This window comes from Podarcis liolepis (assembly GCF_965112155.1).
Source record: "Podarcis liolepis genome assembly, chromosome: 8".
NCBI lineage: Eukaryota > Metazoa > Chordata > Lepidosauria > Squamata > Lacertidae > Podarcis > Podarcis liolepis.
The window spans coordinates 54,728,103-54,754,684 of record NC_139560.1 but is presented as its reverse complement, the minus strand read 5'-3'; the positions used below and the strand labels follow the sequence as shown (position 1 = coordinate 54,754,684).

The following is a 26,582-nucleotide window of genomic DNA, read 5'->3' as shown; positions in this document are numbered from 1 at the left end:
AAATCTATCAGTCAGTCAATGACTGTCTGTGTGACATCTGAGGATTCTGTACCTGACATGCAAGTGATGGCAGCACACCACACAATATCTCTACTGAAACTTTAGTGTTGAAAGGAAATGCTGGATAACAACTTGAGGATAAAATGTCCAGAAACCCATGCTTGTTATGCTCCATATTCTACAAAAAAAATGGCAATGATGTTTATGGTTTGTGAGCAGAAAATGCAAAGGACCTGCAGCTCTTCTGCTCATGGTGTGCTTCTACCACAATCTGCAGTCTCAACATGCTGCACACTGTGACCAGGCCTAAACAGTATTTCACAGGTACTAAAAGACCAGCTGATCTAAAGAAAGATGCAAAGGTTCTGCTTTATGCGTGTTTGAAAACATCACCATTTAATTTTCCCTGATTAGCCTGAAACTAAGTGTAAAACAAAATTCTACGTGCCTTTTCCTGTTCCTCCTGTCACTTTGAGGATATTACGGTTAGGGGAAATGAGCATGTAAATTAACTGACTTTCCTAACAATTATTCTACCACTGAGATCCAGCACTGAGGGCCTTCTGGCAGTTCCCTCGCTGTGAGAAGCCAAGTTACAGGGAACTAGGCAGAGGACCTTCTCGGTAGTGGCACCTGCCCTGTAGAACACCCTCCCACCAGATGTCAAAGAGAACAACAACTACCAGACTTTTAGAAGGCATCTGAAGGCAGCCTGTTGAGGGAAGCTTTTAATATTTGATGGATTACTGTATTTTAATATTTTGTTGGAAGCTGCCCAGAGTTTCTGGGGAAACCCAGCCAGATAGGCGGGGTATAAATTATAAATAATAAATTATTATTATTATGAACTTTCCTTCGTATTCTTGGAAACTTTTACAGGTAAATATCTTTATAATACTCATTTTAGAGATACCTCAGAAGTTATATAGTAAAGTCAAATCGTTCCTGTTATTCTCTGATCTAATGCTTTAATATTTTGTTTGTGCTTAGCATTGCTAAATTCAAGGTGAAGCTTGACAGAAGAGTTATCCTTATCATATTATTAAAATTGTGCAGTACAGCTGGGAAGTGCAGGGGAAAAGGCACTGATAATTGCATGACAAGGTACAAAGCTATACACAGAGCATATTTTACCGGGAGCTAAACCTATAGCACACCTTGTTCAATCTCTGCAATACATGCTTTATTCTAGATTTCCGCAATCTGCTCTAAAGTCTACAAAGTACTCCTATACATTTCCTCAAAAATATATGGAAAATATTTCATCTCTAGACTGTCAAAAGATTATGGTGCTGTTTCTTTTACAACATACTCAATAAATGTGTTGTATTATATAAACACTGATCAAAGCAAAGAGTCATGAGAGCATTCATGACACCAAGCATTCTAAATCCATAAATGTCAAAAAGTACCTTGCTATAAATCCCTTTCCATAATGTACTATATACAGTAATACAAAGAAGGATAGGGGAGAAAAGGAGGAGGTTGAAAAGGATCTAACATCTATGCAACAATCTCCCTTTCCAAAGGCATGTTCAAGGTGCACGTGACCAGTGTCAAATCTCTTCCAACTGATACCCTAGACTAGAGCATCCTTCGACCAACCTGGTGCCTTCCAAATGTTGGACTACAACTCCCATTATCTTCCGCCAGCATAGCTTGATAATGATGGAAGTTATCGTCCAGCAACATCTGAAGGTTGTTGGCAAACGATACATTTATCATCACTGCTTGATGAGCTAGGATAACCGTTCTTATTATGTTTCACAAACACACACACAAATCTAACAATACAATTTGTGGCATTGCCTTCAAGAACTGACATGGTGCCTTTCAGAACTAAACTGTAACTAAAAAAAGTGAGGTGTGTACTTACAAATTTTATTATATATTCACGTGGCCAAAATCCAGAACAAAGTTCTTGCTTGACTAATAACCATTCATTAATGTAAGGAAGTCTTTTGAAAGAGCAGAAATATTCATTTACACTTTTTCTGCTCCTAATCCAACAAACTCAGGGTGTTGTCCATTGTTTAGCATTTTATTCCCACAAGAACCCTTGAAAGATGGTTAGGGTGAGAGATAGTGACTGGTCCAAGGTAACTCAATGAGGTTCATAGCTGAGTACAGAGTTGAAGAGGGATGACCCCAGTCCTGGTCTGGGATTCTAACTGCTGTGCATCACTGCCTCTAGAAATGGAGACTTATTCAAATCACTTATAAAAAAGAAAGAAAGAAAGAAAGAAAGAAAGAAAGAAAGAAAGAAAGAAAGAAACTAAAGATTTTAAACTAGGACTGCAACATTTAAGGCAATTAATCATTTATATTAATCAATTAAAGTAACACATTTTGATAAACTAAAAATATGCCTCTGATTAATGGGTTCAAATTTTTTTGGGGGGGGGGTTTAAATAAAAGTACCTATAATAACCGTATGAGTACGTACAGGAGAAATACTTGTTCTAAGATTATTCTTTCTACATCCATGTATCACCTTAAAACACAGAAAGTATACTTTTTTTGTTTAGAGGCATTTTTTTTCTTATTTACAAATGTATGCATACATTTCACTGCATGAGTAAATTAATGAAAAAGTGCATTAATTCACCCGAGTACCCTAAATTAACAAATGATATGGAAGAACAGGATGTTCAGAGTTTTTTCCACACGAAAATCATGATAAAATCTTTCAGATCTGCTGGATATGATTTGAAACCTAGAGGGCTAGCTAGTCATCTCATGTATATCCCATGGTGTGCACACTGTTTAATTTCCTGAGGGAAGCATTCGGTGGATAGACTGGCAGCTTTTCTTCCCCTTTTTATTATCATCCTATGAGATATCTACAACTACAATTTACCAGGAAGGGTAGTGACTGTTGTAGCTCACCTGTAATGGCATCTCTACCTCGGAGACTTTGGGCATGCTGCTGGCAAATGGCAACATATCAACCAATGTGTGCAGGCGTACGTACAGGTTCTGTGTAAATAAATGTACTCTAAGTGACATCACAGCATTTGGGCACGCTGCGCACAGGAAATAGCCAAGTTTATCCCACACAACAAGTTTGCAGGAATTAAGCATGTAATGATAGGTAAAGGTAAAGGTACCCCTGCCCGTACGGGCCAGTCGTTTCCGACTCTAGGGTTGCGCGCTCATCTCGCTCAAGAGGCCGAGAGCCAGCGCTGTCCGAAGACACTTCCGGGTCACGTGGCCAGCGTGACGAAGCTGCAGCTGGCGAGCCGGCACCAGCACAGCACATGGAAACGCCGTTACCTTCCCGCTGCTGCTCCAGAGAAGCGGACACGGAGCAATGGATCCAAACTACAGGAAAGAAGATTCCACCTAAACATTAGGAAGAACTTCCTGACAGTAAGAGCTGTTCGACAGTGGAATTTGCTGCCAAGGAGTGTGGTGGAGTCTCCTACTTTGGAGGTCTTTAAGCAGAGGCTTGACAACCATATGTCAGGAGTGCTCTGATGGTGTTTCCTGCTTGGCAGGGGGTTGGACTCGATGGCCCTTGTGGTCTCTTCCAACTCTATGATTCTATGATTCTATAAAGCGATACCTATTTATCTACTTGCACTTTGACATGCTTTCGAACTGCTAGGTGGGCAGGAGCTGGGATCGAACGACAGGAGCTCACCCCGCCGCGGGGATTTGAACCGCCGACCATGCGATCAACAAGTCCTAGGCACTGAGGTTTTACCCACAGCGCCACCCGCGTCCCAAATATGTAATGATATTTATGTCCAAAAAACTGTCCTCCCATAATCTCACTATTACTTTTGCAGATAGCCAAGGCCATATGTTTATCACCAGTGAATCTAAATGCACAAGGCTGACAAGGAGACTTTTCTAAAAGGGGAGAGGATATGATGAGTGTGGGGACAACAGCCAGTCCTAGAGTTCTCTTCCTAAGAAACATAACCACACAGAGACACTCTAAGGCAGACAAGCCATTCACACAAGGGTGTGGTCATGGCATACTTTATAATGAAAATGGCAGTGGATATGTAAATAAAAATAGCTGGTTTATGCCAAATTCCTTCTTCATGTGGTCCTATAGTGAAGTGCATGACGCAGAACTCTTCAGTAAGTCTTCTTTGTTCATTGAAATAAACACATGAATTAGTCAAGTCCATTAGCTCTGCTGCCCCTAATCACCATTCTTTTCACCCTTGTGAAGCTAGGAGCATCCTGCTGTCAGGGACTGGCTGGACACTGAGGAATGGTGGCTGGATTCTGATGGGTGAGCACTGGGAGAAGGTGGGTTGGAGACTGACTTGTAAGAATGGATTAGTGATCTGGAGCAGCCTGTAACAGCCAGGAGATAAAAGTCAGAGATAGGAGAAGATGTAGGATTGGAGAGTGAAGAACAGGTTCAGCAGGAGGGGGAGATAGGTCAGGCTGGGGTAGAGTCAAAGACTCTACACCTCCTCCTCATCCTGTCCCCACCTCTCCTGCACCACTGTCTCCCAGGACCAGAAGAGAATTGAAGAGGGAGGGGCAGAAACGCATTATACCTACAGATGCAGTCTTTGCCTGCTTTTGCACAGCTCTGTTTGTGGAGATACATAAACCGAGGTTGGGGAAAGGTCTCTTTGTTGCGGCAACTGCCTCATCGGGTACGCACTCAAGAGTAGCTGAGAGACGTACAAATGAGGGGCATGTCCTTTCCTAACTTGTAAGTGTACTTTTGACAATAATGAGTTAATTTCTCACTCTGAACATTCCTTGCCTGACAGCACCATGGCATTCTAGGACCTTGGAAAAGCAGCTTTTCTGAAATGCCCAAGTTCGTCCTCCGTTTCATGGAGGGTGACAACAATGGCAATGGGCAAGTTATTACACTTGTACCCAAAGGCCCCCTTCACATGTTTTCTCTCAGAGGAAGAACACCTGAAGAGGGTTTGCAAGTAAAAAAGTACACTCCGGTTATCTGTATGAATCTGCCATTATATTTGGTAGATGCAAAACTCCAGCAGAACTAGGAACAGAAGTTGCAAAAATAATCTATTGCTCTCCATAGTAAATCCACATTATGTAACTACCTAAAAATGCTCAGTGCTCATGCTCCTTTTTTGCTAACCATTGAGCACACCCTTCTACACAACAGCTCTTCAAGTAACTATTGCTCCAGTCAATGACATACACAAGTAGTTTCCAGGAATATTACTGACAGTGAGCTACCAAATGTCTAATGCCCTTGAACACAGAGGATAATGTGCCAGTTTTGAGATACATCCAAGCTGACAATAAATCAGTATCACAGTTGCAACAATCTGAAGCAAAATACCTTGGAGGACTTGTTTTCTCTGCGAAAAAAAGTTACATTTTTTATGACAAATCAAACTGGGTAGTGATCAACATGTTCTTCGAAGCATCATGTATTTGTTAAACTGCACAGGCAATGTTATTGTTTTAATTACACCAATGCTGAAAATTTTGGTTTTCACCATTATACAAGTAGAGACTATGGAATCTGTCCATCAGGGCAGGGTGACTTGGAATAAAGGAAGACATTATGAACCCCTGCTCAACAGCATCACCAAGAGTCTCTGTGATTTTTCACCCCTGCAGTGATCTCTGAATAGACAGTTATCTGAGGCTTTGCTTCTGAATAAACATAAAGGACAGGAACTCTTCTTCACAATTCTGCATTCAGTTAGAATTGCCTGGCTTGTTTTTTGGCAAGTTAAGTGCAAAGCTGCTAAGGAGATAGAACTGACTTCTAAGTCAGGCTTCTTTCTCCAGTGGACAAATAATACTCCATTTTATGAAGCAGGCAAACTTTTATTGGTCTCAGATGACCAAAGTACGTGAAATTTACTCGTTTTGTTGTGCTGGTAACAATGGACTAGGAGTCCAAACATGCTCTCAATCTCCTCCCATCCTCTCTCAAAACCTCTTTACTGAATATGCTCTGAAACCCAGGACTTTGTGCAAGCCAGTAACATGTTACTAGCTAAGTTAGTTTACCTTTATTACTTTTGTTTTAAAGTCAGTGTGCATTACTGTTGCTTTTTCTTTCCCCCTAACCATTAATCTTTAAAATGCTTTCCACATGTAAAACTGTACCAGATGCAGCCAGTGCAGTGGGGCAACACTGCAGAGCTTCTCTTCTGACACCCATTGCAGCTGCCGCTTATCTGGATGGTGTGGGGCAGGAGTGAAATAAGAGCTGCACATGCACACCAGTGAAGCTCCTGCCTGTGTGCTTACACAGCCCAGACCACACCATGCCCATGAGTCTGCCCTACCAGTGACGCCAGTCTTGGGAAGCCAACTCTACCACGCATCTCCACTGCAAGTGACTTGACACTCCTGGACTGTATGGTTGCTAAAGCTACTCCTTGCACGATAAGGTTATTTTATAAGGATTTGTTAAGTTCTGTGTTCACAGGGCTACGGGAACCTATATCCAAAATTTCTCCCTTTATTATTTCCCCCGGGAGCTGGGCCAAAGGGACTTGTGCTGGTTGTCTAGAAGTCACAGTCCTTTAGCAGTTGAACAGTCTAGCATGAGGTTCATTCTGTCTGGTGGCAACCTATTGTAATTCTTCCCTCCCTCTCTTTTTTTTTGGGGGGGGGGGCGGGCAGAGAATCTTATACAGACATGGGAGTCTGCCTGTAAGGAATTGTCTCCCCCAATCACATAAGGCAACACAGGTATGTCTGGGAAGGTAAAGGTAAAGGTACCCCTAAAGGTAAAGGTACCCCTTGACAGACTCTAGGGTTGTGCGCTCATCTCACTCTAGAGGCCGGGAGCCAGCGCTGTCCGAAGACACTTCCAGGTCACGTGGCCAGCGTGACGAAGCTGCTCCGGCGAACCGGCACCAGAGCAGCACACGGAAACGCTGTTTACCTTCCCGCTATAAAGCGGTACCTCTTTATCTACGGGAGCTCACCCCGCCGCGGGGATTTGAACCACCGACCATGCGATCGGCAAGTCCTAGGCGCTGAGGTTTTACCCACAGCACCACCCACGTCCCCATGTCTGGGAAACAGGCGTGTAAAATCTCGTACAAATCAAATCGCTACCTAGAACTGAGAGTATGTTCTGAATAAGATGTTCTGGGTAAAATATTGTACTGTACATTGTGATTTGTTCCCCCACATATGACCCCTTTGTTTTAGATATCTGTATGCTTGATCATGCAAGCTGCTTTATGCAGGACATTAATTTGAGTGTTATGTGTCTGCGCATATATATATATTTATATCCTTATGAACTTATTTCAATATTCCGTTTTTGATGATAGCCAGAACGACAACATTTTTTGGTCCATCAAACTCTGCTGTACAATTACATGAATTTACTTTTAATAAATTACCATCTTTGCATATATCAGTCAAACCACAAAGGCTAAATACTTGCAAACAAAATGCATTATTAATTTAATTGTCACAGCCTATTTAGCTAACTTCCATTAGTATTTGCTATAATACACAATGTATAAAAGAACAGAATCAAATTCAAACCATAAAGAAGCAGCTGATTTAATGGGCCTAGATAATGGGTTTGGGGTTTTGTTTTTTGCAGAACTGTAGCCAAAAAAACTAGTGTTCTAACAGGGCAAGAAGAAATGGGAAGCTTTGCTCAAGATTACACAGGTATGGGAATGCTATACTATGAAGCTGGATAGATCAAACAACATTCCGCTATATAATGTACCTGAATGTTCGCAATGTTAAAAAAAATTCCAGATTTTTTAAGTCTGCATTTTCCTGTAAGGCAGTCTAGTACAATATCGTCTGAGTGCCTTCTTTGAAAAACACCTTCCCTCAACAAAGGCTGAGAAGAAGCTCTTAAGAAAATGTTTTCTCTGTGTATTTGTTGTGTGTGGGAAGGGGAGGACACAAAAAAAACTGTTAGGTGGCTTCTGTGTGTATTTTTTTGCAGGTAGGGGCTTGTGAAGCATGGGGGGTGTTTGTGTTTGGGGTGCTTGGGGATTTGAGGGCCCCAAGATACATTTCTTTCAAACTGGAGAGCGGGAGAAGCTCCATTTTAAAATGGAGGAATGAAGTGGGGGAAATATGTTTTGCGTTGCACAGAGGTTTCCCTACTGGAGCAAACAAGTACTTGGGGAGAAAGGCTTTATTTATGGCTGCAGAGAAAAGGGGAGAGGGAAGATTGGGGGGGGTATGTCTCCCTACTTGGAATTTTCAACATATTTTTTTTACTGTCTCCAGGGCTGCTTTGTAACTTGTCCGGGTTGCTCTCTTCTCACTAGCTTTCAATTAAAAAAAAAAGTGGGGGCAAGTTCCATTTTATCAGGGTTGGCTTTAAAATACATTTTATCCTTTGAGGGTTACAACGCAATCCTAGCCTCTATTCAGAAGTAAGTCCAGCTGAAAGCGATGGCATCTTCTCCAAAGTAAATAGGATTAGGAAAGCAACCCTAGTTGTGAAGTCATGGTTCAGATCACTTCTCAGCCATGAATTTTAGCCACACCACTTTCTGCCTTAGCATCCTACGACCGCATTGCAGGGCTGTTGTGATGCTTACATTATAATGTATTAATATTTTTATTATTAGGTGAAACACTTTACACAAAATGAATTAATAACATATAAAAGAAATAATCATAAAAATGCCAGTCTCTTGCTTCTGTGTTTACATGTCTGGGTTTATGTGCAGGCCTTCAGTGTTTGTGTGAAAACACTGTGTGTGTGTGTGTGTGTGTGTGTGTGTGAGAGAGAGAGAGAGAGAGAGAGAGAGAGAGAGAGAGAGAGAGAGAGACTGAAGTGTGTGAGGGTTTGGGGGGGGGGTGCGTGCACAAAGGGTGTCTGAAAGAGATTGTGCTTGCACTGACCAGACCCTGTTCACCAGAGAGCTGCTTGGCTGAATATGGAGCTGAATTTTAATCAGCCATATCCAAATCTCTTAAATGGAAGGCTTTAAAAAAATGCTTAGTCCGGTTCAACCTCTTGATTAAGTGTTTCTTCAAGCCAATCAAAAACTTCCAGAAAGGACAATTGCAAAAAAGGTGAGCATTTCAACAATCCACGTACTGCTCAAATCTAAGCCATCACCAGCAAGGGACTGCTAGTGGGAAATTAAATTGTGGCTGCAGGCCTGCCAGAACTATTCAGCTTTACAGAATATTAAGGGGAAATGCCACATTTTCCATGATAAGAATTGCCAACAGGAAAAACTTCACTTCGATAAACATGTTTGGATCTGCTTTGTGTGTTCTTTTAAACAAATAAAAAATAAAAGCACATATCTGTCACATCCATCACTAGTTCAGGTAAGGTTTAAGTGCAAAATGTTAGTGTCCTGATTTGCTTCTAAGGCCACATGGGTTTAAAATTTGGACGAAGAAGAACATCACCATCATGCTATTTTACTGCAAACTAGTACTTACTGATCTAGTCAAAACGCTTTGAAGTAGTATGGGAGACAGAGAGGAGAAACAGGATCACCCAGAAGGACTTCAAAAAAACAGAAATCAGCAGCCTAACTCCATACCCCTAGAGATTAAAACACTCCTTTATTTTATTTTTTTATCTGAGGTGACACCTAAAAATCATATCTCCTAGGCTCAGATAGTATATCTGAATACCTACAGTGTGATTCTTTATGGTACACATAGTCACAAGGGTGGCATAAGTGACTTCTATATAGTATTTATGATAATTATACAGTAACTGCACCTCAGTAGAAATATATATTTCTAGAGCGCTGGAAATGAAATAAAACATGAGAAGAAAGTGCTGCAGAATCTAATTCTGCTTCCAGAACAGCCATCCTTTATAAAGCAAACTCCTCCAGGTCTAACAGGGTACACCTGTTGTTTCATGCAAGCAGTGAGTTCCCCCATCTCACTTTGTACTTAGCTCAAGATCTTTCTGATATAAAATTATAAATAGTGGCTAGGGAAAAGTTTTTCACCCTCTCGCATAACACTAGAACTCTCGTTGGAATGGCGGAAGATTCAGCTGATATAAAAGGGACTAGAAGATAACGAATGACATACTGACTATTTTTAAAGTATCCACAGATCAACTTGGAAATAAAAAAATAATCCACTCTTGGGAAACTGGGACAGTAAAGAACTGACTAATCCAGTGGCACTTTGAGGGTATCAATAACTTTATCTGTAATGTCAGCCTTATTAATCGTGTTTGCTTATGACTTCCCATCAAAAAGATAAAAGCAAAGAGGGATCTTTTTTGTGAATCAACAGCTTGTTACAAGAAGGAAAAAAGACAAAAATGGCTAAATCTTTTAACTGAAAGAGATAAACAGCTTCAGATATTAGTATATCTCTCAATAAAAAGCGAACATCAAAATTCCCTGATAACAAATACTCAAGGCAGTCAACGTTAACTGTAATGATGAATTTAGTAGGAAGAAAGTCCCACAATGTTATTAGATTCAAAAACCCTAACTAAAAAAAACCAAAGGGTTCACACTTTACCCCACAAGTTTTCATAAACTTTGTTCATTGCCCATGGTTAGTTACAGAATTAGCTAGAAGTTGATGACCACCATGGTAGGGAGAATTTCAAGCAATTTGTTCCTTCCTTTCTCTGTGTAGCAAAGCCATCCCATAAACAACACCTGGGGTTAAAATGGTCAAAGACTTGTGCCTCCACCAATTAGTTGGTGGTGCAAAAGAAACCAAGTAAAGTGCCAATGTGGGGATATGAGGAAAACACCTGCTGAAAACTTCCCTGTTCTGCCAGGTCTATGCAGGCAGTTAAGAGTACACCCCCCACAATGGCCTGCTGATGTATTCATTTTTTTGCTTTTAACTTGTTTTTACTGTCTGGTTTTATGTTTTTATATTGTTGAAAATATCTGTGATAGATTTTTATGATACAGCGGTATATAAATATTTTTATTAAAAATTTTGAATAAATGGCCAGCTGAGCCCGATGGGAGAAGTATTCCAAGGGGGCAGCAGGTTGGCAAAGGTGGCTTCAGACCTTGAAATCTTAAATAGGAGCAAATGTTGATTGGTGCGGTTATATCAGATGAACAGATGAGTGGGGGGTGTCAAACAATAACTTTATTTAAAGAATTCTGGCAGTGTGAGGGGATTTGACTAGGTGATCTGTAAAATCCCCTCCACCTTCTAATGAAAGTATTCAGTCCTATTAACAATGAATCCTCTGTCAACACCTATAACTTTTTGTGGTGTTGTCAAGTGGCTGTGTTATACTGTTCATAACACAGAGATGGCAAGCATCTTAATAGTATTCTGCCTTCTCATCTCAAGCCATGTTTTGCCATAGAGTAATAATATATCACACCTGGAGTGATGGGAGAGCAAGAGAGAGGCTTATCTTACACACACACACACACACACACACACACACACACACACACACACTGGGCCATAGCAGCTATTTGGACAAGTGAGTAACAGGTCAAAATTATGTCTATGTACCATTACTACCTCTGCTTTTGCATGCACACAGAAACAAACAAGGATGCAGCTCTTGTGTAACATTTCCAGAACAGTTTTTAACCTATAGTTTGATTTGTGTATCAACAGAGCCGTAAAATAGTTACTTTACCTTTCCTTCGGTGTGCCAACTCCGTGTTTTCCAAGTAAGTGAGTATTTAGGTGCTTCTTCATTACAAACGCCACCCTGAAAAACAAAATTAGTCTTTTGTTATCTTTCCGGCTTAGAGAACTTATTTCCCCTAAATATCACGCATTCGCAATATTACATACCCTGGAAATTTTGCAGGGCTACAGCCTAACAGCACAGTACAGGGGAGGTACCAAAAGACAATGCAAAAATCCTGAATACACAAACGCAGTTTTATTTCTTTATACAAAATAAATACACACACTGCCCAAGGATGAGATTTTTGTTTTTCCCTCAGGCTCTTGCTATGCAAGAAATATTAAGAACATGGTTAGTGCTCTGCAACCACATGTGCTGAGTTCACCAAAGGATATATCAGAGTAGTATTAGTAACAATTTCATTTGTTTTGCTAGAAGCCATAACAAAGGTAAAAGCATTCAGAGTTGAGCCACAAATTTGGCTCTTACAGCCAATGCAAAGAGAGGAGCACACAATGTAACATAATTTTCCTTAATCAAAAGCAAAAAAAGCACACAAACTCACTTGATATAACAAAAAAAATCCCTGTGGCTAAATTCAGACATATATTTTTCACATGGATCTTTATATAGGGGATAGCGGTTAATGTAGTGAACACTGTATTCTATAACAGTTTTACAAAACACACTGAAAGGCTGTTCCAAGAGTAGTTTCTGATAGTGGCCAACCAGAAAGGTAGAGGGCATTAACATGGAGTCTTAATTTTTAAAAGCAAATCCACATGGAACCAAAGTAATTAACTTCAAATAGTTAGCTTTCTCCTGGTTCGTCTTAATACGGGGGTACAACCTAGACAATGGACCGTTAACATATCAGTCAAATAAGCTCTCTCACACAAACAAAAACCGTATCCACAATTTACATGTTGACTGGATCGTAATCAACTCACTATCACATTCTCTAGCAAGTGTATGTTTTGCAATAACGTGCTTTTGAGAATTGAAGGGTGAGCTATGAAATATGCAAACCAGAACAAGCATTCCATCACGGAAATTTAAGAGCTGAACTTGTATTCAAGCCAGGATAGAAGGCCAAACCATTTATGCATGGGCATTGCAGCTGGAATGCTAACAAGTAGGACCAAAACTTTCTTCAGAAAGCAGTTTTGAACATTCTCCAACTCTTGGACTGATGATTGGCAGAGACCTTAAAGTTCTACAATATATAATATTGGGAGGCGGGAAGAGAGAACAACCTTAGGCAATAAAATGTTAAGGGCTGGAGCTTTGTATAAAAAGAGCTTTAGGATCGCTCATACAATATGACTTGCATTAATAAGAATAGCATCCTAGTGAATTAGGAATTAGCAGTGAAATGGACCCCTGAATAACAAAAAAGTTTGTCATATAGGGTTGTTAGAAATTGCTCAGTTAAATGTGAGAGATCTCTTACCCAAATACAACTACTTTAGTTTTAGTAAAATTAATGTGAAACTGTTCCTTCTCACAAAGGTTAGCCAGCAGGTCCACCTGCTTTTACAAACCACCCATGGTAACAAAATATAACCATAAAACCTGCACAAAGGAGGATACCGAGCTTTCCATTTCCTATGGACATGGAGGCACACATCCAGTTTCCCAAGCAACTTAGCCAGACTTAAAACCTAAAAGCTGGAAAGGAGGGATCCCAAAACACACCCCTGTCTGACTCCCTTCATTGCTGAGAATGGGTCTGTTAAAAGACCATTCCTTCCTACTTTTGTTTTTGACAGTAGGATCTTGATACAGATACCAAGGGCATGCAATTTGCCCCACAGGTAGTTTCTTTCTCTCGAATCAAAAGCATGTGCTGGCTGGGGCCATCAGATGGTGCAAGGTTGACAAAAGCTGCTCTCAGCATAAGTATCATACCAAGCCATGATGGGAGGTCTTTGCACACTTTCACATCACTATCCGCCTGCCCACCACTTGGTCAAGAAATGGAAGCTTCCTTGTTCAAGTAGGGGACAGATCACTGGATCAAGAATGAACAAAAGGCCCCCTTTTCTCCTAAGGTCTGGCACACCGAGTGGGGTGGGGTGCAGAATAGAGCTCTGTTATTCCTGCTGGGGAAGCTTATACCCACTGGCACACCCATCGCACTGTGAAAAAGCACATTCTAAGTCCTTCTCGGGAGAGGGTTTTTGTTTTGCTTTGAATCCTACAGATATTTGGTGACAAGCTTGCTAGGAATAAAAAGGCAAGAAAGCACAACCCATATTTGCAGATAACTCGGAACCAAGACATATGCATTGTGGAAGGATAAGAATCCAAAGAGCAGAGGTGGATTGGGATGGTGGGTTGTGCTGCTTAGTTCTCCTATAACTGGTTAATTGTGGGCAGCTCTACACATTTTCTGCACTGGTGCTTCCTGGAGCAAATACAGAAAGCTTAGCTGCCATGCACGCAAACACCCGTGAATACACCACTGAAACCTTGGTCTAACCCAGGCATAGGCAAACTTGGCCTTCCTGATGTTTTAGGACTACAACTCCCATCATCCCTAGCTAACAGGACCAGTGGTCAGGGATGATGGGAATTGTAGTCCCAAAACATCTGGAGGGCCGAGTTTGCCTATGACTGTCCTAACCAATATGTGCATCCGGACCCAACTGTGTCCATCTCAGGTGTTGCTGACTGCTAGCCAGAATCAAGAGAAAAATGAAGGATACTAGTGAACACAAAAGCCTCCCATGTGGCTAATGAGAGATGTGCCATTTCAATTTCAAAGAAATCTTCTTGGTTTAACTGTTGTTTTCTTTGAAATGTAAAACTGCAGTTGGAAGATTTTGCTTGGAAATGCTACCACTGTCGGGGCCCAGGGGGATAGCAGAGAGAGACAATAATATGTAATATTTGATCACTCCTTGACTACAGGCATTGAACAGGGATTTGGCACTAATGGTGCCAGAATATTTAAAAACAAAAAGAACATAATACCTAGCATTATGTCGTATGTTAAAAAACAATGGGCTTTCATTTAATTTTGCTAACAACTAACTGTAACATATAGGTGATTATTCAATATACTTTCACTGTTAATGCCTTTACATCAATTTAATTATGTCATGTGATCACTTCAAGAATATAGATATCAGAGAGGCTTCAAACTAAAATGGCATCTTTGATAACCAAAAGAGAGAGAGAGAGAAAGAAATTACTGCTCTTACTTTCAGTGTGAAAAGGGCTTGCAAACATTTTTGTTAATTATGTATTACAGCTGTCCTTCATAAAGTTAATTACTAATAGCTGAAAGGCACTGGAAGCCTATTTGCATATGTACATGAAAGGCATGACATATGCAAAAATATGATTTTAATTAGCATTCCATGATATGACGGGCTACAAATCAAGCTGGCATATTATAAGATTTTTAACATTAAATGCTGAATTCATTTGGACATGCTTCCACTAATGGACAGTGCAAGAACTGTAAAATACTGTAGGATTATGGCATATATGAGCCACAAAAGCCAAGAAACAGTATATTTTCTGTTACATATATGGTAATGTCTCATCTCCACGTCTGATCTACTTTGGGCATATTCGCATTATTACAGAAAATCTCTATTTTGTGCAGCCTTCAGGGTGTAAGAATATAACTCTGTATGTTTAAAATGATAGCGACTTCATTATTTTTTATAAAAAGAAACACATTAAAATACAATTGATTCTTCCTTTTTCATATTTGAGTGATATATATATGGACAACGCAGCATCTCAAATTCAGAATAATCTATTGCAGTATCATCATGGTGACTATGCAAGTGTCACAAAAATTATTGTATATACGGAAAATGATAGTACTGACATAAAATCCGCAGTCCTAATAAGAGTACAAGGCATTCCAAATTTAATGCCATTGCTTTTGGGCAGAAAGCAGAACCATCTCAATATACACATTTGAAATTAGCAAGTCTTGTTTTTGTAAATCAGAAACCTCCCTCCTAGTTGATTATCAGAAAGAAAAATAAAATTAAGGTACAAATATACAAGGAGTCTATCAACAAAAAGGCCAATAAGCCAGAGCTTATGTATGTACTTAACATTATGTCAAATGCAACACCTAATTAAAAATATCTAGAAAGATTCACTACTCCCTCCCCCCTGGAAAAAGCCAACAGTTAAGCATAAACATGCCTTTACAGTTCAAGGCAGGAGAAATACCTTTATTTGAGAATGAAATATACATGTCGGAGAGGGGTGTATCTATGCTACTTCAAGCTGACTTTGATACTGGAAATTCCCCCTTCCTCATAATAATCCTTGTATAACACAGATCTCCTCTTGAAAGTTGGATGTTTGTCAACAGGATAACCTTTTCATTTCTTCCTATAGCATTAGTAAAATGCTGGGAGGAAAGATGGGAAACCACCACCAAATATTATCCTGCTACTGCAGAAACGTTATTGTTTTGCAGATGCAATTCTTTAAAAGGCCTGACAAAAGACCAGGACGGCCCTGTCATTAGGCAGAGTGAAGTGGCTGCTTCAGGCAGCTGATTTTGGGTGTCATGAAAGGGCAGCAAATTGTTAATTATTCAGTTTATGGGTCCAGTATTTTTACTGCCACAAAGGGTGAGAGAGGCTTGTGGCACTGTCTGCCTCAGGTGATTAAATAACTTGGCTGACCTTGAATACTGTGCACCTTGACTTGCGGGAGAGGGGGCACCATTTGCTGCTCCACCTCAGGCAGCACCATGGCTTGGGCTTCAAATGACTCCTTCACATGCAGTCCTGTGCTGGGAATTAGAGGCATTTGGAAGAAGCTCCTGAGTTCCCTTATCATTAGCACTAGGCACAGTCATCATAATCTACTCAAGGAAAGTTTCAAGCACATGTTGTTGTGGTTTAGTCGTTTAGTCGTGTCCGACTCTTCGTGACCCCATAGACCAGAGCATGCCAGGCACTCCTGTCTTCCACTGCCTCCTGCAGTTTGGTCAGACTCATGCTGGTAGCTTCGAGAACACTATCCAACCATCTTGTCCTCTGTCGTCCCCTTCTCCTTGTGCCCTCCATCTTTCCCAACATCAGGGTCTTTTCCAGGGAGTCTTCTCTTCAGCTTCAGGATCTGTCCTTCCAGTGAGCACATAACTGGCATTAATATAAAAAAATCAGAAGTACAGCGGTACCTCGGGTTAAGTACTTAATTTGTTCCGGAGGTCCGTTCTTAACCTGAAACTGTTCTTAACCTGAAGCACCACTTTAGCTAATGGGGCCTCTTGCTGCTGCCACACCGCCAGAGCACAATTTCTGTTCTCATCCTGAAGCAAAGTTCTTAACTTGAAGCACTATTTCTGGGTTAGCAGAGTCTGTAACCTAAAGTGTATGTCACCTGAAGCGTATGTAACTTGAGGTACCACTGTAGTATTGCACAGCACCAACAGAAAAGATGGCCAGGGTGGGATGCCCTGAACAGGTAGGATGATGGGAAGGAGGAAGAGGAACCCGGCGAGGAGCATAGATGGGACTGGGACACACAGGGGCAAACTGGAGATGGGGAAGGAAGTACTCACAGGATGTCAGAGGATGGTGACGGGATGGGGGTCAATGCAAAGGATCAGAGGGGCCCCTGTCTCTACGAACACGGTGGCATAGAGAGCAGCAGGAGGGGTGCCCTAGGAGGCTGAGGCAGGTAAGGACTCACAGCCTGGCTTCCTAGCTGGCCAGGTGGGGCTTGCTAGCTCTGGGAGGAGGGGTGTGATTCCTCAGCTGGAGTAGGCTTGGAAAAGGTGAGGGTTGCATACCTTATCAACCCCCAATGCTGCAATCAGCATGGAAGGTATAAAAAGGAGGTAGCGCTGAGGTGCTGGGTCTGCTCAACTACCCATGTGGATGGACCTTGGCTTGGCTGCTCCATGGCCTCTACAGGACAGTGCTTTGGGTTTGCCTCCAGACTGGAGTTTCTTGGGCTTTGGACTTTGTATATATGGTTTCCTGACTATTGAACTTGGAAGTGGACATACTGACTTGCCACCAGGTAGGGTCAGGGGTTCAGGACATGGTGGTGTTTGTAGTGTAAAAATCAGACAATCGCCAGAAATTGCCACCACTGCAAATGAATGACCCAGTTTCATAAAGACAACCAAAAATGCCATGTTTACATATATTATTTTACATCCAAGAGGTTTTCCTCCACCTCCTATGCCATCACCTTCAGCACAGCAAGTGCAGGTTGGTATATAAGAGACAATTGTACTAAATCTGTTCAGAAACATTAAAAAATAAAGTAGTTTTCAGTATAGCTATAAACCAGCAGCACATTCCTTAAATACCAAGAAATAAAACAAAATATCCATAGCTGGCTCCTACAAACTTAAACTCTGCAAACAAAGGTTACCCAAGTAAACGATATTGGTCACATTCTATTTACAAAATCCATTGTTGAGTTAGAGAGATGTTTGGCCCTCTTTCTTTGGATTACACAGCTGCTGGAGTAGAAGAAACAGATCAGGAAATCTCTCTATCTTTGTTTGGCTTTTTCTCTTTAAAACAAACACACACAAAGAAAAATGACCTAGAAATCTGATCTGCTGACATAATCACTTTAAACAGGAAAAGTAATCAATGGTGTACCTCCGTCATACCACTTATTAATATGTATATAAAAACAGTGCCTCTCTAGACATTGCAAGTGGCATTTAGCTCTGTTCATCTACTTTCATTTTCTTACTCAGTCCTCACACCTTGGGCCAGTAGGAACAGAGGAACCCCCTGGAGTGAATTTATTTGAAGGCTCCCTGAACAAAAAGCGGGGCCTGAGTCTGAATCCTAATCCTAATTTATCTTAAGAGCACTTAATGAACACATGGAAGTTTTCCATGAAGCTCATATGCTTAGCTGGCTGTCAACAGATGGAATCTGAATAGGTAATACAGACTAATATAGCAAATGTCTACCTTTCCATAACAAGTATAAATAAGATCAAGCATATGAAGCTAGTAGATTTGAAGAATGGCAGCCCAAATTTTAGCAGGGGGTGGGGCAGTGTGATATTTTAACATGTCTTCAACACAATTCCAAATTATGTCCTTTTAATAAGTTCTACTGGATTTAATGATGCATCTATTTACAAATGGGGAGCATGTTTGTAAATTGTCACTAGACTTCTCAGGTTCTGAAGCATAGCAGCAGGTATGGTGTCCTTTTTTCCCTTCCTCCATTAAATAAAATCTTTAAGACTGAGAGAACAAACATCACATATGGAGGAAAAATGTGCAGGTATGATTCCTAAAAGCAGGCATTTCTCTGGCCCACCATAACTATCATCAGCAACTTTCATTACACTGGGGACAAACAACATGAGTGTCTATAAAACACTAATACATTTGAAAAGGAACAGTGCTGACTTGCTTTTAGTAATAGAAACCAAGCTCTGTTAACCAGGAAATGTCCATACTGTATGAACAATTCTATGCAAATACTATGCAAGTAGAAAATCTACTGTATAATCCAAAACACTGAAGCTCAAAAGTTATACCTTGGTACCAGCTACTCCATGGAGAATTCTAAGTTATCAATCTGAATTACATATTTTGAACTGACTAGCAACAGAACTTGCTGATGAAACTTAGAATAGAATCATAGAGTTGGAAGAGACCACAAGGGCCATCGAGTCCAACCCCCTGACCTCTGAAATCATCCGCAAAACAAGGGCTAGTTAGCAACATTGGTTTACAAAACCACATTCTCCTTATAGTACTGCCAACATTGGAATTTTGTTTTAGAATAACTTGACACTGGTAGGTTAACCTTTAGCAAGACTGTTTGTAAAGCTAGAAAAGGGATGTTGTTAATGGATTAAATTTTTCCTCTACTACTTCAAAACATTTCAGGGAGAGTTGTAGTTCCAATCCTGAATAGCAATTAAACCTATCAATCCATTTAGCAAAAATACTTTTATCTTCTCATTCTTTGCACCCATGCACAAAAGCAAAAAGCAAGCCTTTTAACTGATACACATTATGATACATATTAATATGTGGAGTGGTGATGAGAATTCATATGAGTAGCTTTGAAAAGGAATCCAAACATAAATGCAGCCCATAATGTTTTAGAAGCAGCATAGGTTATCATTAAAGCAAACTGATCTAGAAATAAGGACCACTGAGTTTAACAGCAATGACTTAACAATGGAAATACATCCACTGTGTAGAATTTAACTCTCAGAAGCAGAATTTGATGTTTTTTATAATAAAAAAAACCTGCATGCCTCCTCACGGAAAGAGCATTCCATAACTGTGTTATTTAATCAGTTTTGACTTCCCACTGCTTTTAAAGATAGTTGGTAGCAAGTTGAGGTTCACATGAAGGTGTGAATGATATGGCAGAAGGCAACATTTTGGAATGTAGAAACATTGGAGGGAACCTCTCTGTACCTTCCATGCACTGTGTAGACTTATGTGGAGTATCTGTCAGTGCCCCAGACTCCCATTTCAGCAAAATGATGGACAACAGGTTTGTTGATGTGCTGTTCAATGACCTGCATCAATCTTCAGAATAATTTACTGTCTATATCGGACAGATCATTATGGATGAGTTGCTCACTATCAATCAATCAGCTCTGCTCTTCCTGCATATTCCTATATCTATCATTCAAAAAAGGGAGAACTGTCTCTCAAGATGCTTCCATTGCTGTGTCTGTGACATCAATATGTGCTGTTCAAGATGTAAGAGAATTATTAGACCTGCATGATCAAATGGAAAGGATGGTCCAGACTGCTTCTTTTTTCTATTCTGGCAGAAGATAATGTCCTGGTCTCTGGATAGTCAAACATAGAAACTGAAGTAGTTTCATATAAATCCATTAAAATAAGGAAACGAACTCTGTGTGAACTCTGGCAAGTCTGATAGGGAAGTTTTTTGGAGGAAGCCTTCTCTATAGTGGGGTCAAGGCTTTTGAAATCACTGCAATGAGAAATCAGATGGACTCCTCCTGTTATACCACACTATACTATAACAATTAGAGCAGGGGTCGGCAAGGTTTATCTCACCTGGGCCAGTTCACTCCAGTGGAGATCCCTCCGTGGGCCAGATAGCACCCGAGCCTGCAATTTTTGGCGTCTGCACAGACGCATTTTCTAGCATCTGTGCATGCATGATTTCTGGTGCCGCGGAAGCGAGTCCCACGCAGTGCTGCACTGGTTTAGAACGGCACACGGGGACTCACATAGCGGGCAGCTCGAGGGCCAGTTAAATGACCCCCGTGAGCTGCTTGTGCCCCATGGGCATTAGGTTGCCGACCCCTGAATTAGAGGTTTCCGCTGCCAAGTGGCACCAACTATTTGTGTGCCAATGTTCAGGGAGCTGAAGTACTAAGTTGCACTAGTATGCAATATAACTATGTAATTACGTTTCTAATTATCTGTTTTTACTGCCATCCAAACATCTGTACACCATCACCTTTAACAAGTGTTTGGTAATCTAACAGCTGCAAAAAGTACTTTAAAAATCCCAGTGCTTTTTGCATCTGTGCTATCACCTCTCAGCTCTCCACAATCTAGACTTTGTTTTTCATAAGTTGTGAAATGCAACCTTAGGCTTAGATTTTACAGAGAGCCTTGCTTCAAAAACAGATTAACATCAACTTCCAATAGTATGACAGTACCTGAGAGCATGGCTCTTCTTTGGCAATGCCAAATAAGGGTGTTTTAGCGCTTACAGAATGAATTGTGTTTACAGCCCACTAAACAGTGGCACTACAAATTTCATAGCCAAGATACATATAGCAAAACTTTCTACAATTACTCCATAGTATATCCGTTGTGATAAAATCAACCCCTATCCAATCTATCAGGCACCACCCTTTCTTTTCATTCTTGTCTTCTGTACCCTCTTAGCAGTAAGTGTCATCACTTAGACATCCGCAAAACCACTAAGAGGGGTTTGTTAAAATTTCCAACATACAAAAATCACATTTCTAACTGGGAGGGCTTCTCACAATAGTACAACTAGAATAAGGAGTGAGAGGTCAGTATAAAGGCTTGTTTCCCAGCACCCGGGCTCAGTATCAAAAAGGCATGATTTGTGCATCTTCAACCACACACTTCATAAGCCATTAACTAGCCTGGGATGAGTATAGTTGGCTTACATTCTGAGTGTATCACACATGGAAACATGGGCTTTTTCATGTATGAGCTGTGATCTACAGTCCACAGTGAATGAGAGAATTATTAAAAATATTGTTATTAATTACCCACCCGCCATCTAGGGCAAGTAAAAACATTTTAAATGCATGGGGGAATCTTGTGTTTTCTAAAGAAATTCAGTAACCCTGGGATCCCAACTTTGCCTGGAAGCTGATCAAATAAACTTCCCTACCTACTTTGATCTGCCAGCATCAAGAGCCCTTATGCCTTGTTTTAATTCTTGCCAGGAGCCACGTACACATCTCTCTTAATTTTGGACTACAAGGTCCATGATCTTTGTGGGATAGACAGGTGTTTTCGCAAGGGTATTTGTAGCATTGTTTTGCCACAATGGAAATTATTACAGTGGCAAAGCAAAAGGAGTCAGAAGACATGGAATAGCAGTCTCACATGCAAACACTGAAACGCAAATGGTTGAAATGTCCTTATACAACGATCAAATGAAAAAAGTATGAAAAGAAGAAAGATATCATCGTGGTGTGCAACATAAAGGAAATATATTCTGCATTTGAAGAGCCAAGCCTCTGTTGTGGTTGGCAATCAGCATTATTTTTTATCTGACAGAGAGATAAGCAGATATCTGCCTCTGCCACCAAGCTATCAGATGGGTTTAAGAGATGTTTAAGGTTATCTACTGCTCTTTGATCAGATGTTGTTCACTTATTTGTATTCTTTCTGGTTTAATGCTATGTAATTGCCTTTGTTTACTCCTGACACTTTCGTCATTTGGCTGCTGGTGATTGACGTGCCCCCACATAGTGAATTCAAGCGTGCCTTGCCAAATGGCAGAACATGAATGCTTTCCCAGGTGTGGTTACCAATCTGTCCATAGGCAGGTGCAATGAAAAGAAAGCATTTCCTTGTCCATGGTGATTCTCTAATATTCACCCAGAATATTACTGAATCCAGTCCAGGACAAGGACTAAAGGAGTTCTGCACCATCATAATTGGGCCTGAATATCCCTACACTGATGTTGGGAAGCCATACCACAACCCTATAGGAAATCCACCTCCTCTGCTCAGTGAAACTGAAATGATAATGTTTCAGCTTGCACAGACAACTGCAACGGTGAGGAGGAGCAACATTAGATGCCACAGACTGCTTGCTCATCAGCAAATACATAGCAAAACTGATGCGTAAGAAGAGGAGAGGAAGCAGCTGGAGATAATGGTGGTGAGGAGATGGATCTTGCTGAGGGAGCGGATTCCCATTGCAGGTGCCTTGCCCAAGGGTCCTCAGAAACCTGGATACAGCATTGTCATAAAGCACCAAAACATCAACTTACAGAAGCACTCCTGCAACACATTGAAGCCATACCCTTGGAACATTCAGAAATAAAACCATACAAGTAGGGCCCGCAACAAATCCGGCGCCTCATTCCTCCCTTCTAAAAGAAATATCCCTGCTCAAGATTCCAGGCAGCCTTTCCCTCCAAGCAGAGCATTCTACTCCCCACTTTTATGTCCATTAACACAGTTCCTGAGTACACTAGGTATGTTAATTCTACACTGCATGTCCGGAGTGAGCAGCAGTAAGTTAACACAGTAATAAGTTAGAACAAACAGGATATGCTCACAAGTGCCTATCCTAATGAGCAAAGCCACTCTTCTTCGGTAGGTCTTGCTCCTATGAGGCAGTTGTGGAGGCTAAAGGTCTCCACTTTTCCACAGCTGCCAAAGTCTCCTCCTTTCCAGGGTTTTCCCCAAGCAATCTGTACCTACCTTTGCTCATTCTGCTTCATTCCTCCACTGTTCCTGGGAAACCGTGCGGCGGAGTGGGGTGGGGAGCTGGTTGCAGCAGGAGGGGGAGACCTCTGTGCTTCTTCACCAGCCAGACTCATATCTGCCTCTAGCCCAACCTCCTCTCCTGCTTCAGCTTCGGGAGTTCTCTCTGACACAGACTCTCCCTGCTCACCAAACCCTGCCACCTCTTCAACTTCCAACATCTCCTTCTCTGTCTTCTCCCTCTGCCCACACATTCTTGTCCCACCACCAATCCCCAGGCTCTGAGCCTTCTTCCCTGGGGGGTTCCCTGGCTGGCACCTCCCACCATTCCTCTGCTCCCAACCAGTCCATGACACCGGACTGCCACTGTAATTTTTCTTTAACTGTACTTATGCAAATGTTGGGGAACCCCCAAGCATGCCAAAATCATCCCCTTCATGTCTGTAACCCTAGAGGCACCCACCATGTAGGAGACATAGAAGAAGGAGAAAGTCTCTATCTACATTTTGGCCTCCTTCCCAGTAATGCCTTTATGTCCATAGGGATGAGAAAAAAGAGGGGGGGGACACTTCCCAGTTTTCCTACTTTAATATCCTCTACTTTTCTCCACTCATTTCCACTCAAAATTTATTCTCTTATGCTATGGTTACTCCACACCTATTCTGCCGAAACATAGTCCAGGTGATGAGCTGAACTGCAACATCAACATTAGAATGAAGTATCTACCAGAGGATGCAAACTTAGAAGTTAATTCTGATCGGTCCACATCCTTCCAGGACCATGTGGAATATAAGCAGGCAAGTGGAGACAGACATTGTTAACCTCCTATAATACCAGTCCCCCAAAATCTGAATTTTCAAACAAAGATTCGCATAGAAAAAATAAAGGCAAAAGGTAATTTGGTAACAGTGCACTTCTAGAAGAATGCAGCCAAGCAGCACTACAGCTGATATGTGCAGCAGACAGCAGACACAAAAAAAAGAGAAGGAGGCAGAGAGCTTGGCTTTTATAAATCAATTACAAAGCCCTGAGAAAACGCTCAAAAATATTAAGCAGCAAATGCATGCCTGAATAGAAATGCCACATTATAACATTACTGCAAGACTCTTCAAATTGTTCTGAAAGGGTGGGAAAAAAACACCCCACACACCAGAAATTGACTGCATAGCGTGATGGTGTAGAGCTTTGTGATAATAAGTTGAAAAGAAACCTGCAAACCCAAGGCTCTAATTTTCATATGGCGACTGCGTAATATTTTGCAAAGTAAAATTGACTGAGATGGAAACTATTTTGCATGGTAGAGTGGCGATGGCTAACAAATGAGAGTTTTTGGGGCTGAATGTTAGTCCCTTGCCTCATCTGCCACCCCTAATGACAGCAGCCACCTGCTGTTTTATTGTCACAGCTGGAGCCGGTTCACACTCCTTGGTGCTGAGCTCTGCCCATGAGCGCCAAGCTCTCGCCTCGCCTCATTACTTTGATGAACTTTTTATGGTCAGCACCCATGAAGACCTCATCTAGGACTAGGCAACCTAGATCGGCTTCAGGGAGTGCTTCGAGCTAACACAAGATGATAACACAGTGACACTGAGGCGGCTACGGTCTGTCATTTGACTTGGGAAGCAAGTGTACTATGCTTTTGACTCTACAGGGCCCTCAAATAGGTAAAAAGCCATGAAATTCTCATATCTAAAGTAAGCTCCTCTCCCTCTCCTTCCTCTCCCCCCACCTGGACAGTATAGTCCTTTTTTGCAAAATAAAGCTTTAAAATGACAGATAAACTCCTAAAAGGAACAACACATTCTGTACACTCTGTAAACAAAGAGATTCCCCTTTCCCTTAGAAATTATCCTGCCAGTTCAAACATGTACATGTAAGGACAGGGTTCAAAAATTACATTAAAATTTGCTACCTGTATTTTACATTTTTAAATGCACTGATTTACTTCTGTGGGGAAAATCAGCTAGTAATAGTTATGGGTGCCCATTGTGATCCAGTTGGCAAAAATGATGTGCCAGAAGTATATTTATTAGATAATAAATATGTGACACTGATTAAATAAATTTTCAAAAAATTGTGAAAAATTATTGACAGCAGGCTAGTACTAACTGAGTAAAAACTTTCATAAATATTAATTGAAATTTATCCTAGCAAACAATTTGAATCTGGAGTTTACAACATCTCATCACTAATGTTTTCAATATGTATCATGAACATTTTTACTTTCGGTGGATTTATAAGCAGGTTTGATGCTTGATCTCTGGAGTTTAATCCAAGGTTTCTTTTCAGTGAGTAAAATAATCTTTTAGGTGTCAACACAGCTTTGCATTTGCCTGTATTTACATATTACCATTAAGATTAATATATGAGCTATTAATAATAATTTCATTAACATTCTGAAACCATCAAACAACATTTTGATTTTTTGAATGCCTGTAGGCGATTATAAGCCTAAAAACCAGAACATTTTCAGTATTCATTGTGCAGCAATCCAGCTGATCAGTCTTGACAAATTCATGCAATGTTATAAGTCATTAAACTTCATTTGGAAATTCTGCTTTAAAATTCAACTGTCTTTTTTCTTTTTCTTTTTTGCATACCTAATATAACATCTATTACTGTAACAACCACTTCTCTCCTCCATTCTGACTGCCTCCTGGTAAGGACAATGTGTTTCATTTTGAAAAGTATTGCAAGTACAGCTCTCAAAATGTTGATGCTAAGAAACTCAGTTTTAAAAGGACGCTGAGTGCTTACAGAAATAAGTATTCTGAACTCCAGCTGGTCAAAAATAACTGAAGAAGCTTAGCAAATTTGTTCCTGAACTTTGGCAATTAGTGTCCACCACCAAAATATGACAAAGTTTGGCATCTATGAATTAATTCCACGTTTCATCTTGAAATCCCATGTCCTCACTGCAGCCCAGATGTTTAATTTACAAGTGGTGGTGGTTCTTAAAGCTGTGACAGCCCCAGTATAATAGCTGCCCCTGAAAATGTCTGCCAGGAAAACCAAAAGGCAGATAATAGTTACAGGAAGGGGATTGTGCCTGTAGAGATGTTGATGCTCTTCCAATCCTGTTGGGAAATCAACAACATTCTGGGTTAAAATGTACCTCTTTGTACCTGAAAAAATACT

The 26,582-nt window shown here is 40.9% G+C and overlaps 1 protein-coding gene across 1 annotated transcript in view; it reads right to left on the bottom strand.

Annotated features, from left to right (window-relative positions):
* The window catches only part of ZNF407 (zinc finger protein 407), a 337,553-nt gene that overhangs the window by 195,138 nt on the left and 115,833 nt on the right, over positions 1-26,582 (bottom strand). Inside the window, exon 4 of the mRNA XM_083518448.1 lies at positions 11,537-11,611. Within this exon, the coding sequence (XP_083374574.1) occupies positions 11,537-11,611 (75 nt within the window). The remainder of the gene's footprint in view (positions 1-11,536; positions 11,612-26,582) is intronic.